Below are 16,267 nucleotides of genomic sequence, written 5' to 3' on the forward strand. Positions count from 1 at the left end.
AAGTTTAGGGGGTCATGCTCAGGGCTCCTAAAATGCATACAAAAATCACACAGTCGCATACTTACATTCACCATTAAAAAAAAAAAAAAAAAACCCTCCTGATTAACTCACTTCTCACACATTCACACTCGCATTTCACTCTCATATTTAAACAGTCACGCATTCACTTAGTCATATTCGCTCCCTTTCAAACATTTACTCATGCACTCTGACATTCTCACACACATTCTAATCTCACATGTTAGACACTTAATAGTCACACGTATTTACACAGCCACATAATCCAAACTCACCATCTCCCATTCACACGCACTCACATATTCACGCACACAGACTTCCTGAATGAACATCATGTCTTTATACAGATACAATTGAACAGAGCGCTCGGTTATTTACAATAAGACTTCCAAAATGATATTACAAAAGAAGGAGGAATGCAAAACAAACAAAAACACTTCAAATTGAGTGATTTTTTTTTTTTTTTTTTTTTTAAGTAGTTGTGCAATATTTGTCTGCCTGGTGAGTAAAGACGAGCGTGGCAGTTCTATTCCCTGCGAGACATTGAAAATCCAATTTAAAAGATAAAAAATAAAGTTGACAGCCGCTCGATGCTTTCTAAACAAAACCGTGGTTCCATGGCATCACTGCAACATTTTTTCCCCCCTCCTTAAGACAGTAAAGTCCCCCGAAATGAAAGGAAAGGCAAAAAGCTCTTTACACAAGCTGAGAAAGAAGAACAATGGCAAAACTAAGAATAGTGTAGTCCTTCTTTCGGTTTTGAGAGGAGCGTAGGGGTGGCTGGGGGGGGCGATAAGAACCAGACTTGTGTGTCAAAGTGTCAGTTCGTGCACACAAAATCGTTCAGGCTGCTCAGTCCCGTACTCTTTGCTTCTTCCTCAGTGATTTCCTACATTTCACAGAATGACTTCCGCACCCTGAGAACAGGCCAGGACTAACGGGGGAGGGGGCGACAACACTGATCGGAGGAGGGGTTTGGGGGGTGGGGGGAGGATTGCATGAAGATCTCTTTGGCTCTGCAAACAAAACCTGGCGACAGAAAAACACCTTAACCACAACCGCCTTTCACTAATCTAAACTGTAGCTGTGCTCAACTTGTAATGTACATGTTGCCCGGTGATGGCATAGAGGATGAGAGGTGCGCTTTTTTTTTTTTTTTTTGACCAACAGGGCCAATTTAAAAAAAAAAAAGAAGAAAAAAAGAAAAGAATGCCAAACTGGGGTCCCTAACCAAAAAGTAATGTGTGGCGTCCAGAGGGCAAGATCAGTGGGTGTGGAAGCCAGCCGTACCAGCCATGCCAGCCTGGTTGGCGAGCATGGTGCCGTTGACGCCCTGGCCAGGCTCCACCATACCGCCGTTGCTCACGGCGCCCACGCCGGTCCACCCGGCGCCAGAGGGAAGAGGACTGCACACAAGCAAAAACAGAGTGTTCATGTTTCTACCACAACATTATATATGCAAACTATCACATTTGGAAAAAAAACATTTTTAACACCTTGTTAATCACAATATTCTACTGAAATATTAATGTATTAATTCAAATGCGAATCATAATTTAAAAATAATTGTATTTAAATAAATGTATTTTATGGCCAATTTTCAAATGTTAAGACTCAGTTGTTTTTTTAAATTAAAATATATATGAGAACATTTAATTTTCATGTATTTTGTTATATGTAGTTCAAATGGAAAATATATTTCAAATTTATATATTTTATTCTTATATAATTAAGATTTAAATTAATTTAAAATACGTCATTTCTTATTATTTTATGTTTATTTATATTCTTAATCTTATTTTACATTTAATATTCATTTTATGATATCTTTTTAGTTTAAATTAGGGTTTGGTATTTTGTTTTATTTTATTATTAGGTGATAAATGGCCACTGAACATCCTTGTGCATTTTAATTAATTCATATTTTATTCATTCATTCATCTTCCATTCCGCTTATCCTCACTCGGGTCACAGGCGTGCCGGAGCCCATCCCAGCCATCTTCGGATGAGAGGTGGGGTACACCCTGAACTGGTCGCCAGCCAATCGTAGGGCACATCTAAACAAACAACCATTCACACTCACAGTCACACCTACGGGCAATTTAGATTATTCAATTAACCTACCCTGCATGTTTTTGGGATGTGGGAGGAAACCGGAGTACCCGCAGAAAACCCACACAGGCACGGGGAGAACATGCAAACTCCACACAGGCGGGGCCGGGATTTGAACCCCGGTCCTCAGAGCTGTGAGGCAGATGTGCTAACCAGTCGCCCACCGCTACACCTATTCATATTTTAGTCATTTATAATTATTTGATTTTGAGACGCCGGCCGACTGGTTAGCAGTCGACCCTTGTGAGGATAAAGCGGTACAGAAAATGGATGGATGATTTTGACACAAAAAATGGGTACCAGCATACCCTTGAGCTAAAAAAAATAAAAGCATATCCTTAGCCTAACAGCATAACTGTCCAAGTCATTTTTAACTTTCTGTCACAATATTATAACCATAATGTGCTTGCTAAAAATGGGTGTTTTTTCCTTGTGTTTGTTTGTTTAGATTCTCAGTCATGGTAATCAGCACAGGTTGAATCGAGGCAAGTGGACTCGTTTGTTGAATTTGTTCTACATTTTCCTAAAACTTATTTATTAAAACGTTAATAAATAAATAGTAGGCTAACAATATGTTGTGATTTGAGAGAGTAAAGGCGACACCCAAGCACTCACTTATAGCACTGCTGATCCCAGCTCTGCCCGTAGACGCCGTAGCTGGGCACCTGCCAGCCATTGGGCACATACTGGCCGATCTGCTGCGTGTTGCCGTACCACTGCCCCCACTGGCTGTAGGGCTGCGCCGCGAAGCTCACCGTGCTCTGAGGCATCTGGACCTGCTGTATGGGGCTGACCATGTCTGTGGTCTCCTTGCCCCAGTAACACTTGACCACGAAACCCTCCACTGACGTGCCGTTGACGGAGACGATGGCGTGGGCGGCCGCCTCGTGAGAGTTGAACCTACGCACGTGAAGTTGAGACAAAGTGTCACTTTTGGTAAAATAACATGAGACAGTAAAGGCTTCTTTATACTAGCACAGACGGCGACCACGCTGACGTCACTGCGGCTGTCCCACGCGTAGTTTGCCTTTATACTCGAGCGCAACCCACGCACGCTGTTTTGAAAGTGTGCTGCAGTTCTCCTCCAGGTCGGGGGTGTCGCTACGGCTGGTATTGGCTAGGACACCACAGGGTGGAGTTTACTCTGCATTTTTTTTGCCATTTCCGGTAGCCATTTTTACTTTCCTTTCAGTAACAAAGTAACAACAATGGTGACCGCGACAGAACAAATGGACCTAGATGACCAGATGATACGTTTATGCTGCAAAATCCATCGGGAAGGCAGCGACATAGATAGTACGTAGAACCAAGGGGCACGCTGCTACGTCATCACAGCATGTGACTAAAATGGACCAATCACAAGAGATGATCTTCGTGGCGTCGGGTGCGCGGCAAGCTACGCAGAGGAGCTGCGCGGGGCAATTCGTTGGTCACGTGATGCAATGCGGGCGTTGTCGGACGCGCGACTGCGGGAGTATAAAGAGGCCTTAAGACAGAGCGATATGGCCTTAAAATAAAAAAAAATTAGCCAAAAAATATGTATTTTCTGGCCTTTGTCTTACAGAAAAAGCAAGCGACAATGACATTACATTAAAACCCCCTTATTCGCACCAAATAGTGAAGACCCACAAATTATTGGCTTATAATCGTGTATAGATGCCACAAGATGACAAAGCACTTAAATCAGAGAATTATAAAGCACCAAACACCATGCATCTAGAATGTACACAATCATTAACCCATGTTACATAATCGAATAAGCTATTAAGAGTAGCTGCATCGGGAAGGAAGCAGAAGCATACTTTTATTTTGTTTTAACAGACGCATTCAAGGTCCACCAGCAAAACAGGACATCTCAAACACAGACAAAAAACACTGAATGAAACCGAACAACCCCGAGATTCCACCAGATGCACCTAAGTGATAATTTTATTGCTTTGTTCTGAGCAAAAAAAAAGTGCACACAGTGGACATTTCCAGCAAATAATGGAGGATGGGTGAGAAAAAAAATCTGAAAATGCAAATTTACTATTGCCGAACGGCAAATGTGGGGGTTCACTGCATTTAAAACTGGTTTTGTTTTGTTTATTTTCACCTTTCTGGTATTTGCTTTGTGTCGAAAGATCCCAAACAAGCTTTGAAATCATTTACCACCCAAAGAAAGACACAAGATGGGTTGGGGGAAAAAAAGGCATTAACTGTAGTGACTGGCCAAGTTATCGACACAGAGTTAGTTTTTGTAAACTAGATCCTCTGTGCGCGGCCATGTTGTTAGTGAAAACAGTGGGATAAAATTGAATATTGGCCCAGCCTTACCAGACACTTTACAGCTTCAAGACTGACCTCACAAATGAGTAGCCCTTATCCGGGAAAACGCGGATTTCCATGATTTGTCCAAAAGGCGAAAAGGTCTGTCTCATGATTTGCTCTGTGATGAGAAAAGAGTTTTGAGTATTAATATCAAAAGGAGACTATGAATTTTGCTCAATTTAAAACAGTTCCTGGTTGTCTTATTAACTTATCTATGACATACATTTGTCCAAACAGTTCGTTATCATTTTAATTGTACTACTTATCCATCCATTTTCCATGCTCCTTATCCACACTATGGAGCCTAGCCCAGATGACTCTGGGCAAAACACGGGGTACAACCTGGACTGGTCCCCAGCCAATCGCAGGGCACACTCACATTCACACCTACGGACAATATAGAGTCTCCGAATAATCTATCATAAATACATTTTTTGGATGAGGGACGAAAGTGGAGTACCCAGAGAAAACCCACGCTGGTACGGGGAGAACATGCAAACGACACCCAGGCGAGGCCGGATTTGAACCCGGGTTCTCAGAGCTGTGAGACGGATGTGCTAACCAATCGTACGCCGCGCCGCCCTAATCTAGTTAAAATAAAATAATGAAACAACATTGTTCATTTTACTTTTTCAATGTTATTATTACAATAAATAAATTAATCCATTAAAAAGGATAGATTTAACAGATTTTAACCAATTTTGGCAAAAAATGCTAAATTAATGCAATAAATGTTACAAATATTTAATTGCAATTAAACTATTATTTAATAAAGTTAATATAAGTTGTTCATTTGACTTTTTTTCATATAACTTACTATAGAAAAGAGATGTATGAACATAGACATTTTAATGTATTTTGGGAAAAACTGAAAATATTGCAACAACTATTAAATATTAAATTCTATACAATTAAGTCAATTAAACATATCGTCGCTGTTGGGGAAAATCCTCGCACCTGCCCAAAAAAAACAAAAAACACTATCTTGCTTGACTTTCAAAACTCCGCTTCCTTCAAATTGCTATATTGTTGTGTTTGTACACGAACATCAAGAAAACACCACTGCCAAGTCACGTTCAATCGCTAATTGAATATGCAAACATTTTTGCTAATTTACGACACTCCCAGCCACCCACATGAAAGTGTTCACTCACGCCAAGCCCACAACCGTAAATAAAAAACCTTTAATAGTTCACAAAAGCAAATAATCTTTAAATGCTTCTTCAAAGGTCTTAAGAGCCATGAGTGACGCAATAAATAAAACAATGTGTATTGTTTAACCCCGTGTATTTAAGCGGCTATTAATCTGCACGTAGACTTACCTCCATGGCTCATGACCTTCCTTCTGCAACGAAGTAACACAGCAATCGATTTTAACAAACCAATCTATCCCGAGCATGTTCACTCTTTGTTTTAAAAACATCCAGACTTTTAATATGGCAACAATCGTCATTTTTATTTTGGGCAATGGAGCCACTGCTTTCCCTGCAAAATGAAAAAGTAAATTATCCATAATACATCCTTACCTGTGAGGCCTGCCGTGACTCCTCCGCAGTAGACGGTGCAGTTACTGGGACTGGACTGGTTCACCACCTCATCGAAGGATAGCTGCTTCGTGGTGCTCGCTGCCAGACACAACATGGCATTGACTTTTTTATACTTGTATGACGGGTAAGAATGTTAACATGTTAATGACAACATTGCCTGTGCAATAACGGTTTTGTCATTCTTTGAGATATAAATCCTTAGAGAATATTTGAAAGTTCTAATAAATAAAGGAATCTGATTGCTTAAAAATTTGCATAGCTACCACGTTGAATTTGGCACATTTTTGTAGGTCACGCAAGGTAAAATGTTACAATTAGCAAGACATCATTGGCAGACATGGCATCTGTAAAGCTGAATTAACTATTCAAGGACAATCAAATCATTTTTTTTAACATGCATAAAAACACTTAAGTCCAGTACTTTTGTTCATGATGAGCAGATGCACAAAAATCAATATAATCGCAAGAGTGGGCGTCTATTTTCGGCTTAAAGGTGCCATAGTTGTGTATGCTTTCCCAGTTTAAAACTTCAATGGATTGCATTCAGGACAGCTTTAGAACGACTTTTCCCATTTCCTAAATTCACATATTGTTCATTATTCCACGATGTCCACAACAAAATTGCCACATTTATGCAGACGTAATGCAAATTTTCCTAATCATTCCCCATTTCTTGATCGATCCAATCCATTACAACTTTAAATTGCTCAGTTCATTCAGGATTTCTTAGGCGCGTTTTCACATTTCAACAATTGCCACTTAATGATGCATGAGAGAACATTTACAAATTAAGAAAAATTACATATTTACCTCATCTTTCCATTTTTTTACAATTCAATTAATTCCAACACACACCCTCAAAACTCACATTTTATAATTCTATCTAATCCTTCCACATTTTGACTGATTCACATCATTCCAACTTCAAACTGTTCTGTGCATTGTGGGAACTATTTTTACAAATTCACATTTTCCACCCCAAATCGATGCAATGTTTTTACTTTACTTTGTTTTATTCTGGTGTCTGCAGCCAGGTCGGCATTGCAAATGAGAATCTGCTCTCAACTGTCTTAGCTGGACAAATAAAGGTTGAATAATGAAAATAAATAACTCCTCCCGCCACATTTTTCTAACCAATTTTTAAATTTTCTACACCTCTTATTCTATACCTCAACATTTTGAGGTATAGAATAAGAAAAATAAGAGAAACTGCATTCTCTAGTTCTTACTAAACTCACTTTCATTGGTGGTTTTGGGCGTGGGCTTCCGTGTGGCCCAGTTGGTCCTGATCTGCCGCCCTCCCAACCACTGGCCTCCCATCTGCTGGATGGCGTTCTCCGCGTCCTGAACAACATCAAGGACAACAACAACTGCGTCTAGTAGGCGACTCCACAAGTCGTCCGCAGTTTGAAATGACGGGATGAGAACGTAACGCTCACCCATTTGTTGAAGAAGGACACGAAGCCGTAGCCTTTGGACTTCCCGGTGGCCATGTCCTTCACCACCCGGCAATCACTGCGAACAAACACACACAAGCAGAAGTATTGTTGTATGCTCCGTTTGTACGAGTTTCTGCTCCATGTGTGTTAAAGTAGAAGTTGTTTGAAGGTTTATGATGGCCGTACCATGTATGCTAATTTCCATTAGCCCGTCTATGGCGTTCCACAATACATGTTAGCATTAAGCTACAGAAACTAACTAACAAAGCAGTGAGAGGTGCAAACACGCATTACTGAATTCTAGACTTGACACAGAGAGTGGATCGCGCTGTATTATAAGGACAAAATGGGGAAAAACGTGTGTGGGTGGTCACCGGTGCTCAGGACAGGAGAGGACGTTCGTTTAAGGCTTGCTTGAGGTACGTTGACGTACTTTTAATACGATACGGCTCGCAAGCAGGCAACAAAACGTTATGTAGCCTAGCAAGCTACTGCTAGCACTGACGGTTGTACCGGCGTTCTGTCGAATCCTGCTCTAAAGTTTCGGTGTGGGTGAACTCATTTAATTACAGTAAATTAGCACCTATTATTTCTATCATGTTGTAATGTTGGTTTGACCTGACTGATTAGAATATACGATCTGACTAGAGCAGTGATTTCCAACCTTTACGGAGCCAAGGAACATATTTTACAATTGAAAAATCTCACAGCACACCAACAAACAAAAATGTCACAAAAAGTGGATACATTCATTACTGTATTTACTTCCTGCCACCTAATAGAATACCACTCATTTGTTCTGTCTGTCAGTATGCCTCACTGGCATAAATAGAGGAACAAAGCTACGTTATTGCAAATATACTTTTTTGAGCAATTAAGTACACAGGTATATACAGTAAATTAACAGGTCATTTAAATAGACACATTCCTCCATCTTGTGATCAGATCAGTGATCGGTTATCGTTTTTTTTAAACTCGCTGATCGGCCCCAAAAATCCTGATCGTGTAACGCCTACTGAATTCACTTACGATATTTTCCCAAAGGGACCGAAAGCCGCCTTGATGTCATCTGTGGTGATCTCAGGACTTAGATCTCCGACAAAGACGTGGAAGTGACCTAAAACACACGTTTTCAGCATTTGCGTATTGACGAAGCACACATACAGCAAACAAGTAGGGAGGGATGGCCTTTGAACTAACTTTCCTAAAGGGGGACAAATGACAGAAAATTTACTTGAAAGTTGAAAATACTTGAAATACAATCGCGTGCCTACCCACCTATAACGTATAAAATTAAACTACCAACCTTATTTCTGAAAATGTCTGCGAGCGAGTCGCTAGAAATAATGCCTGACTGTGATGGGGCTAATTTACATAATCCCACCTTCACACAGTTTCTCCGCCAGTGACTTGAAGGCGAGGAAGGTGAAGATCTGCTACTTTCAAGCTGCCGCCTGACTACTCTGTCTGAAACACTATCATATCAGAGCCAAAAGGCACACAGAACTGCATTGATCTTTTTTTGTAATTAACAGATTAGCATTAGCTGTGCTCCTGCCTCCACGAGTGAAAATCCTTCAATCGTCTTTGTCTGTCGCTGCTTTTCACACATTGGCGCTTCACTTCCGCAAGTATAAACAGTTCGGCTCGTTCAAACCCCCGAGCTTTGACCCCACTGGGCGGACAATTTAGGACCATGCCTAAATAAATTAATAATTTTTTTTTGTTTTATTATTTGCACGTACTGCTTGTGTCCTTCTTTTGGCTGGTCGGTGTGGTGGCCCAGTTGACCTTGACTTCCTGTAAAGAGACACAATATGGCGAGGAAGAGCATGAGAGACATTAGCAAAGAGGTGGAAGGTGCTTTTTCCCCCGATTAGAGCACTTGTCACACACCACTTTTACTTCTATTCGCTGATGTTAAGGTTGTTGTTTTTATGTGGCTTTTGTTCTGCATCATTACATACCACTACTGATTTATGTAATTGTACATACCCTTTCATAAACTAAACACACAGTAAGAATATAAAAATGGGAGATCAAGATGTCACACCCTCATAAATCAGGAGAAATGTCAGTCAAAAAAATTTGGAGTAAAAACTGAAGGAAGTAAGGTCCAAATAACAAGGGACTTACAAACAAGTGAATTTTACGAACTTGTTATACTCCTCAAACGCTCCTTCAATACCTGTTGAGGAATAGAATATTTTCAACTGAATGTTTGTCTTGCTGCAAGTGTGGCGTCTAATGGTAATAAGGTGGTATATCAAATAAAGAAAGAGAACACACACACACACACACCAGTTAAAGAGGTAGAAGAGCATCATCATCCTTTAGCCTTTGTAGAGTACAGTAAAACTAGGGGGAGGGGGGCTTTTAAGGTTTAAAATGTTTCCTTGGAGGGGGGGGGGGGGTTGTTACATCAACGTTGGCCCACCCGGCCCGGTCCGAGAGGCCCCCGCCGAAGGAGATAAGATAGCTTACCTTACCAAGAATTTTCCGACCGTTCATGGCCGCAATGGTGGCCATGGCGTGTCTATGCTCATAGAATTCCACAAAGCAGTAGGGATCGTGACCCGCCGTCTGGAGTGGAAAAGATACACATGTATATTTATTGACAAATGTGGCACTGAGGGCGTCGAATTTCAAGCCCACAAGATGGATGCAGAACGGCCCATCCTTACATTTTACGGTACCATCGGTGACTTTTGACTAATTTAGTAAAGATTATACAGATAATGTATCTAGTTGTGGCCATCGGTACTTATTTTGTTGTTGCTCGCGTTTGTTTTCTTACAGTTTGTTCAATAAAGCAATTGAAAGAGCGTCGACTGCTGTCTCTATCATTGACCGCTTTTGGGAGAATTACAGTGTTCTAACTAGCGATGTATAGTCAATAAGATCTAGGGTTTACACGATCAGGATTTTTGGGGCCAATCACCCATCAGCGAGTTTAAAAAAACGATAAACGATCACAAGATGGAGGAATGCGTCTATTTAAATGACCTGTTCATTTACTGTATATACAGGATTCGACAGAATGCCGGTACAACCGTCAGTGCTAGCAGCAGCTTGCTAGGCTACATAATGTTTTGTTGCCTGCTTGCGAGCCGTATCGTATTAAAAGTATGTGAACATAAGCCTTAAACGAACGTCCTCTCCTGTCCTGCGCATCGGTGACCACCAACACACGTTTCCCCCCCATTTTGTCCTCATAATATAGTCGGCGCGATCCACTCTTGTTGTGGTCCCCACGGTAACGAGTTTATCCGGTCGCATTTGAGTTGACAAGATAAAGCCCAATGGTCGTAAAAACGGGATGTGGTGGTATCGGAATACAAGATTTTATTGTAGTAGTCTGAGCAAATTTGTCTTATAGTCTGATCCGGGCATTACGTGTTGTCTGTCTTAGACATGTTGTCTGTTCCACACCGCTGACATGTTTTTTTTTTTTAATAACTATTGGCTGTCAGATATTTACGGGATTACGCCAAAAGACACACGACAAGGCTAAAAATAAACTAGCTTTTGGATTCAAGTATACTGTGCACAATGGCGACGCGGAGTAAATGTCTTTTGCGCAGACGATCAATGAGGGCGAATTATGACATTAAAGCCGATCAGCATATAATGCTAATTATCGGTCAATACCGATAAAATCGGTGTAAAGTCTACTAATATCCATCAATTATGTGTGACGTGATGCGAGACTTTGGAAATTCTCTTGCTTTTTACGAACTCTTTCCTCCTGGCCTACCGCCATTTCCGCAACTTATTTTTACACGCAGGAGCGTGCAACTGCAGTAACATTAGTCAATGTGGAATAATGATCCCTGCGAAGCTGCGAGGCAAAGATTTTGCTTCGACCTTTTCAAGTTATTAGATGAATCGTTTCAGCCCTATTTTCAATCCTAAATTACTAACAGCAAAACGGTCTGCTTTAAAACACGTAATGCTATATCGTATTGTAAAGCAATTTCCTAACCTTTATCCCAAAGGCAACTTCTTTACAGGAGAAAAAACTCACGGGACACCGCCAAACAAAATTGTCACAAACAAAATGCATAACGTAATAATGACGACCTTGTCTAAATTTAGTCAAGACTGTCAAATTTGAGTCTGTTTAGTGTATGAATAGTAACAAGTGGATACACAGGGTAATTGTACCTCCTGCCATCTAGCAGAACAGCATTTAATTGTTCTGCCTGTCACTATACGTCACTGCCATAGACAGATGAACAAAGCTTCATTATTTGTCATAAATACATGATTTTCAGACCAATTAAGCAAAAATGTATAATTTCCCACAGCACACCTGAGTATCTCTCATGGCGTGGTTGTAAATCGCTGCTGTAAAATATCGTATAGTAGTCGGAAGCCCAAATTACTCAACTGCAAGGGGATACCAGGCATCGATTAGCAGCTATTGCTTGTCAGTACCATATATACAGAACCAAGTCTGTTACAGGCAGGGAAAAGGGGACAATCATTCCTGAGAGGGGGAAAAAACAGGAGTCCGTTTGAGGTGCAGTGTTTATTCAAGTCGACAACGCACCCTCGCGATAAATTGGAGCACGGTGTCAATTAGTCACTATTTGAAGAAATAGTCTTTTTTTCCATCTGAACCAACAGTTACATAGCACTGAAAGCGGTCCACAATTTGATCTCCAGTACTAGATTTCATGAACTGAAATGGCTACTTGAGAGAAAAATTACACAGGTGATTCACTGAACTCACATCTACGATCATTTTACAGCTCTTGCAAGGTCCGATCTGGCCAAACAGCTCCAGTACAAGGGCTTCTGTCACATCTCGCGACAGGTTCCCCACATACCTGCACAAGCAAACCAGAGATGGGAGAGTTAGAGAGAAACATTGCTTTTTTTATTATTATTCATTATTATTAATTGATAGAGGTGTCGCGTAGGCCAGGGGTCCCCAAACAGAGAGCAGAGAGACTGAACAAAAAATATTTTAGAAACCCTGCAGTTGTGTTTTGTAAATTGGTGTTAAAAGTTCTATATGTTCCAACTGTCTGCGAGGCATTGAAGGTGTCGAAATGTGATTGTATGAGCGATCGGGGGGGATCGCAAAAGGGAGCGAGGAAGGTTTGTGTGGAGGCAGAAGGCAGACCGTTCAATGAACAACTAGTCCAATTTTTTTGGGGGGCGTGGGTATGGCTTACAGTATCCATTCATCATCTCAATAAAGAGGTGCTTGATCAATCCCCAAAGGTCCTGATATGACGCTGCCTACAATATTTTACCGATGGTCAGAGTCTGAAACAAGTATTTGGAAAATCAGCTGCATTCACCCGTGCCATTATCAAAACGCTCATCTCGGTCCGACGATACGGGAAAATGGTAAGCCCACAAGTTTGCAAAAATGATTACATTTTTGGAGAACATGAAATAAAGAGAAGTGGCCAAATAATGAGATAGAAGAGCTGAAAGGTTCAAAGAAAAGAAACCTGTATGTAATAGTCAATCACGACAGTCCTACTCCTACTGAAAGTACGGGTTTATTGCTGGTTTACTTGCACGCACCAAACCCGCTCTGTATAATAAGCGGCGACAGGCTGGCAAATGGGGTAAACAATCAAGCCACCAAAACTGCTTCGACATGTAGAGCCCAAGCACCTGGAAATAAAAGACGAGCTTTGGGGAGGGAAAAAAAAAAAAAAATTAAAAAAAAAAATAAATAAATAAAAAAAAAATTCGGAAAAAGTTTGCATCATTGAGGAGAAACAAGCACAGGGCTTCCACTAATTGTAACAACTTAATTCAGCATAATGCTGAGTTGTATTTTTAATAATTTATTTGGAAAGTATCTTGCACAAAAGAACAGGGGTTCACTGCATTGCAAACAAAATTTTAAGTTGCAAGATTTGGTTTGTATGTCCGAATGTTAAGTAGCGTAGCATCCATAAAATGGCTAATATATAAAGTTCTTTTAAGAAAAGAACTTTAAAATTAGATTTTAATTATTATTATTTACAACTCAATCACTGCCATGGACATTTATTTTCATTAACTAGAATCCAACCATTTACTGCCATCGGTGAAAGTATTAGTAAAGTACATTTTTCAACAGGTAGGCGTGGAAGAGGGTCTTGCCCAGCTTGTGTGTGAAATCCAAGCTTCAACACAACTGCAATGACAACAGACCGCAATAGATGGCAGCGTTGCATTGCTTTGGATTTGCGTTTGACTTGAAGCAATAGATTGGGGGTGAATCTTGGCTTATCACATCGATCTCGAGGGAGAAAAATGCTAACACATTGGAAGTCAAACAAGTTCAGGCAATTCAAACAGAGTATGTTAAAAACAGAGTGTGTCACGGTTGGTAGTAGACAGTGTGTTTCCATTGTGTGAATGAGGAGGGCCGTTGAAAAAAGCCACTGATGTTCAAATTGAGCAATGCAGTGACTCAGCGTTACAAGTACGTTTTAATTGTATATCCATAAATAATTTTGCCATCAACAGCCGTTTCTCAGTCTTGACTTTGTTGTTGTTTCTTTTCACACAAAAAAATTTTTACTCTGTGAAACCAACTCATGTACTACTGCTGATTACTAAAGAACTGAAAATGCTTGAAACAAACTTTCAGTCTTGCTTTTGTTGTTTTATGGTTTGAGGTGTCACAAAAGACAAAACTATTAGCATCAAAGTCACTGTTCTGCTTGATATGTTTATTTTCATACCAAAAATGCCGATTACTGAAGAGCATAAAAAGCTAGAAACAAACTTTTCTCTGGTGAACGAAGAGTGTCTACTCTCTGTAGTTTCAGTGCTTTAATTGTGACAGTACAAAATATTATTTAAAGATGAGTGAAAATGAGCTAAAGTGCCTGTTATACCATTTTGACAACTGCCGGCAAAAATGAGGTAATTAGAGTGATTGGTATTTCACAAGTTGTGAAGCAGGGAAAAGATTATTTGTAATTATCTTTAAGAGTGATGTTACACAACGAGTATGTAATGATAGTCAAGTGTTTTGGAATCATTGTTCAACACATTAATACAGGCATAAACGGGGGGAGTTTATTATTCGTCAAATTTTCCAATTCGCGGAGGGCCTTGGGTCCCTATTCCCCGCGAATAGCGAGGCTTTAATGTACAGCACTTCATGCTTCTAATTTGACCTGAATTTACCTCGAGCTGCAAGCTTTTAAAATAGCACCGAGCTAATCTTAAACCAGGAAATAACAGTGCAGACAACCAACCGGTTTTCATCGTGAGCATCGTTTAGCCGCCTGTTATGTAAATGAATCTAACAGCGTTAGAACAACAAAGCGACGTGGACATAAAACGAAACATAAAAGGCCCCAAATGCTCGATTTTTAATTGCTCGCTTTGTGAAATTAGCTTGTTAGCACACCAAAATGTACACACTCTTCGTAAAAACGTGTATTTTCTCTCCATCACATCAAGTGGTAAAAACAAAAAAACAAAATAAAAACGACGTTTTACCGGTTTATTGTGCATTTTGTATCCGGTTTGAGTCCCCGGTTGATGGGTGCATTAGCACGTTAGCTCCATGTTACGTGAGCAACACAAGTGAGCTAAGCTAACAAGACAAGCGAAGCACACTCACAGGGTTTTGGGCTGCTCATCGTCCATCCTGTTTCAAACTTTGCTGGCCAACACCGAGTCGCAAACGCGGGGCGGGGGGCAAGTCCACGACTGTCGCGGGCAGCTGCCGGTGACACCGTGTCCGCTTGTGTTTTTGTGGCGCAGTACGAAGACGATAATGCCGCCGAGACTGACGGGGGTGGGGGGAAGAAGCTCCGGAGCGAACAATGGGGCAGCCGACAAAGATGGCGCAGCGCGAGGCCCTGTGCTGACGAGAAAGGCGCATGCGCGACACTACGGCTTTAAAATAAAAAATACAAGAATAAACAAACAAAGTAGTCATCAAATTTGTCGCTGGAGATACCAAAAAAATCACATTATCACTTTCTCATCAAATTTATCAGGGCAACATTTTTCTAAATGCCTCACTATGTGTATTTTGTAGTTCGAGCCAGCCCTGACTGTCAATCAATACCCACACAAGGCTCCAAAACCGTAGAAAACTAAATCTGGACACTGTTTGAAGTCCTCGTACTGCTGCGCATTGGTTAAATCCACATCACGTGGTTTACGGGCGCCATGTTGTTTCTAATCCCGGTATTGCCTTGTGTCAGTGTCGGACAGTTCTTGGCCTTTTGAAGTGGATTTTTGGCGATTTGTGGCAAAATGGTTTGTTGTGCGGCTGTATGATGTTCCACTCCTCTCGGACAAGCCGTGCAGATGTATCGTTTCCCGAAGAAAAAAAAAAAAAAAAAAAAAAGAGGCCTGTGGGAGGTAAACCTTATATTAATCAAATATCAAAATCTACCACCATTACAAAGAGAGAATTTATTTTGTCTCAGAAATTATATTTTTTTTTCAAACGCCTGCCTGGCCTCGTTCTGATGGCCTTGGTAAGAAAAAAAAAAATTAAACACAAAAAAACCTGATGTTAATAATCTGATCGTATTTCCTTTATAGTTCACTAACTGGTCATGATGATAATGTCAGATTAACATGAAATATATACATTATGAGGTCTCTGTGGAAATTGTCTCTGACATATGGTATATTTTGGAAATAGGTCAATTGCGTTGCATTGCATAGCGACATCAAATTTGGTGACAATATGCCACCCTCACCTGTCACGCTCCAGATTTTGTTTTCTGGTAGTTTAGCGGCACACCTCTGCAAACGCAATAAAATAATATTTTTACAAAATAAACATGACATTTGTCACAAAACTTGTATCCAAGAGCATTGTCACTTATTAAATTATTAGGGCAA

The 16,267-nt window shown here is 40.5% G+C and overlaps 1 protein-coding gene across 2 annotated transcripts; it reads right to left on the minus strand.

Annotated features, from left to right (window-relative positions):
• Window positions 1–339: 339 nt before the first annotated feature.
• LOC133413565 (cytotoxic granule associated RNA binding protein TIA1-like) lies at window positions 340–15,261 on the minus strand. Of its 2 annotated transcripts, XM_061698092.1 has the most exons (11): window positions 15,024–15,261; window positions 12,165–12,261; window positions 9,911–10,009; window positions 9,172–9,226; window positions 8,456–8,543; window positions 7,427–7,502; window positions 7,226–7,331; window positions 5,967–6,065; window positions 4,474–4,558; window positions 2,746–3,030; window positions 340–1,424 (listed from the first exon to the last, which is right to left on the minus strand). In XM_061698092.1, exons 1-11 carry the CDS (start codon window positions 15,047–15,049, stop codon window positions 1,283–1,285), a joined length of 1,158 nt encoding a protein of 385 aa, XP_061554076.1. In that variant the 5' UTR covers window positions 15,050–15,261; the 3' UTR covers window positions 340–1,282. The 2 variants fall into 2 exon arrangements, with proteins under 2 accessions (XP_061554076.1, XP_061554077.1); XM_061698093.1 differs by lacking the exon at window positions 340–1,424 and having other exon boundaries at window positions 2,944–3,030; window positions 4,447–4,558; window positions 15,024–15,260.
• Window positions 15,262–16,267: the final 1,006 nt, after the last annotated feature.

Source organism: Phycodurus eques, chromosome 15, assembly GCF_024500275.1.
Source record: "Phycodurus eques isolate BA_2022a chromosome 15, UOR_Pequ_1.1, whole genome shotgun sequence".
In the NCBI taxonomy this organism is placed as follows: domain Eukaryota; kingdom Metazoa; phylum Chordata; class Actinopteri; order Syngnathiformes; family Syngnathidae; genus Phycodurus; species Phycodurus eques.

Bases quoted from the DNA above. Each gene is read 5' to 3' on its own strand.
- LOC133413565 (XM_061698092.1), bottom strand. From the start codon at position 15,049: ATGGACGATGAGCAGCCCAAAACCCT. The intron at 12,262-15,023 runs GTGAGTGTGCTT...TTGCTTGTGCAG, and splicing joins GATGAGCAGCCCAAAACCCT to GTATGTGGGGAACCTGTCGC. The intron at 1,425-2,745 runs GTGAGTGCTTGG...GCTTGTGTGCAG, and splicing joins TGGGATCAGCAGTGCTATAA to TCCTCTTCCCTCTGGCGCCG.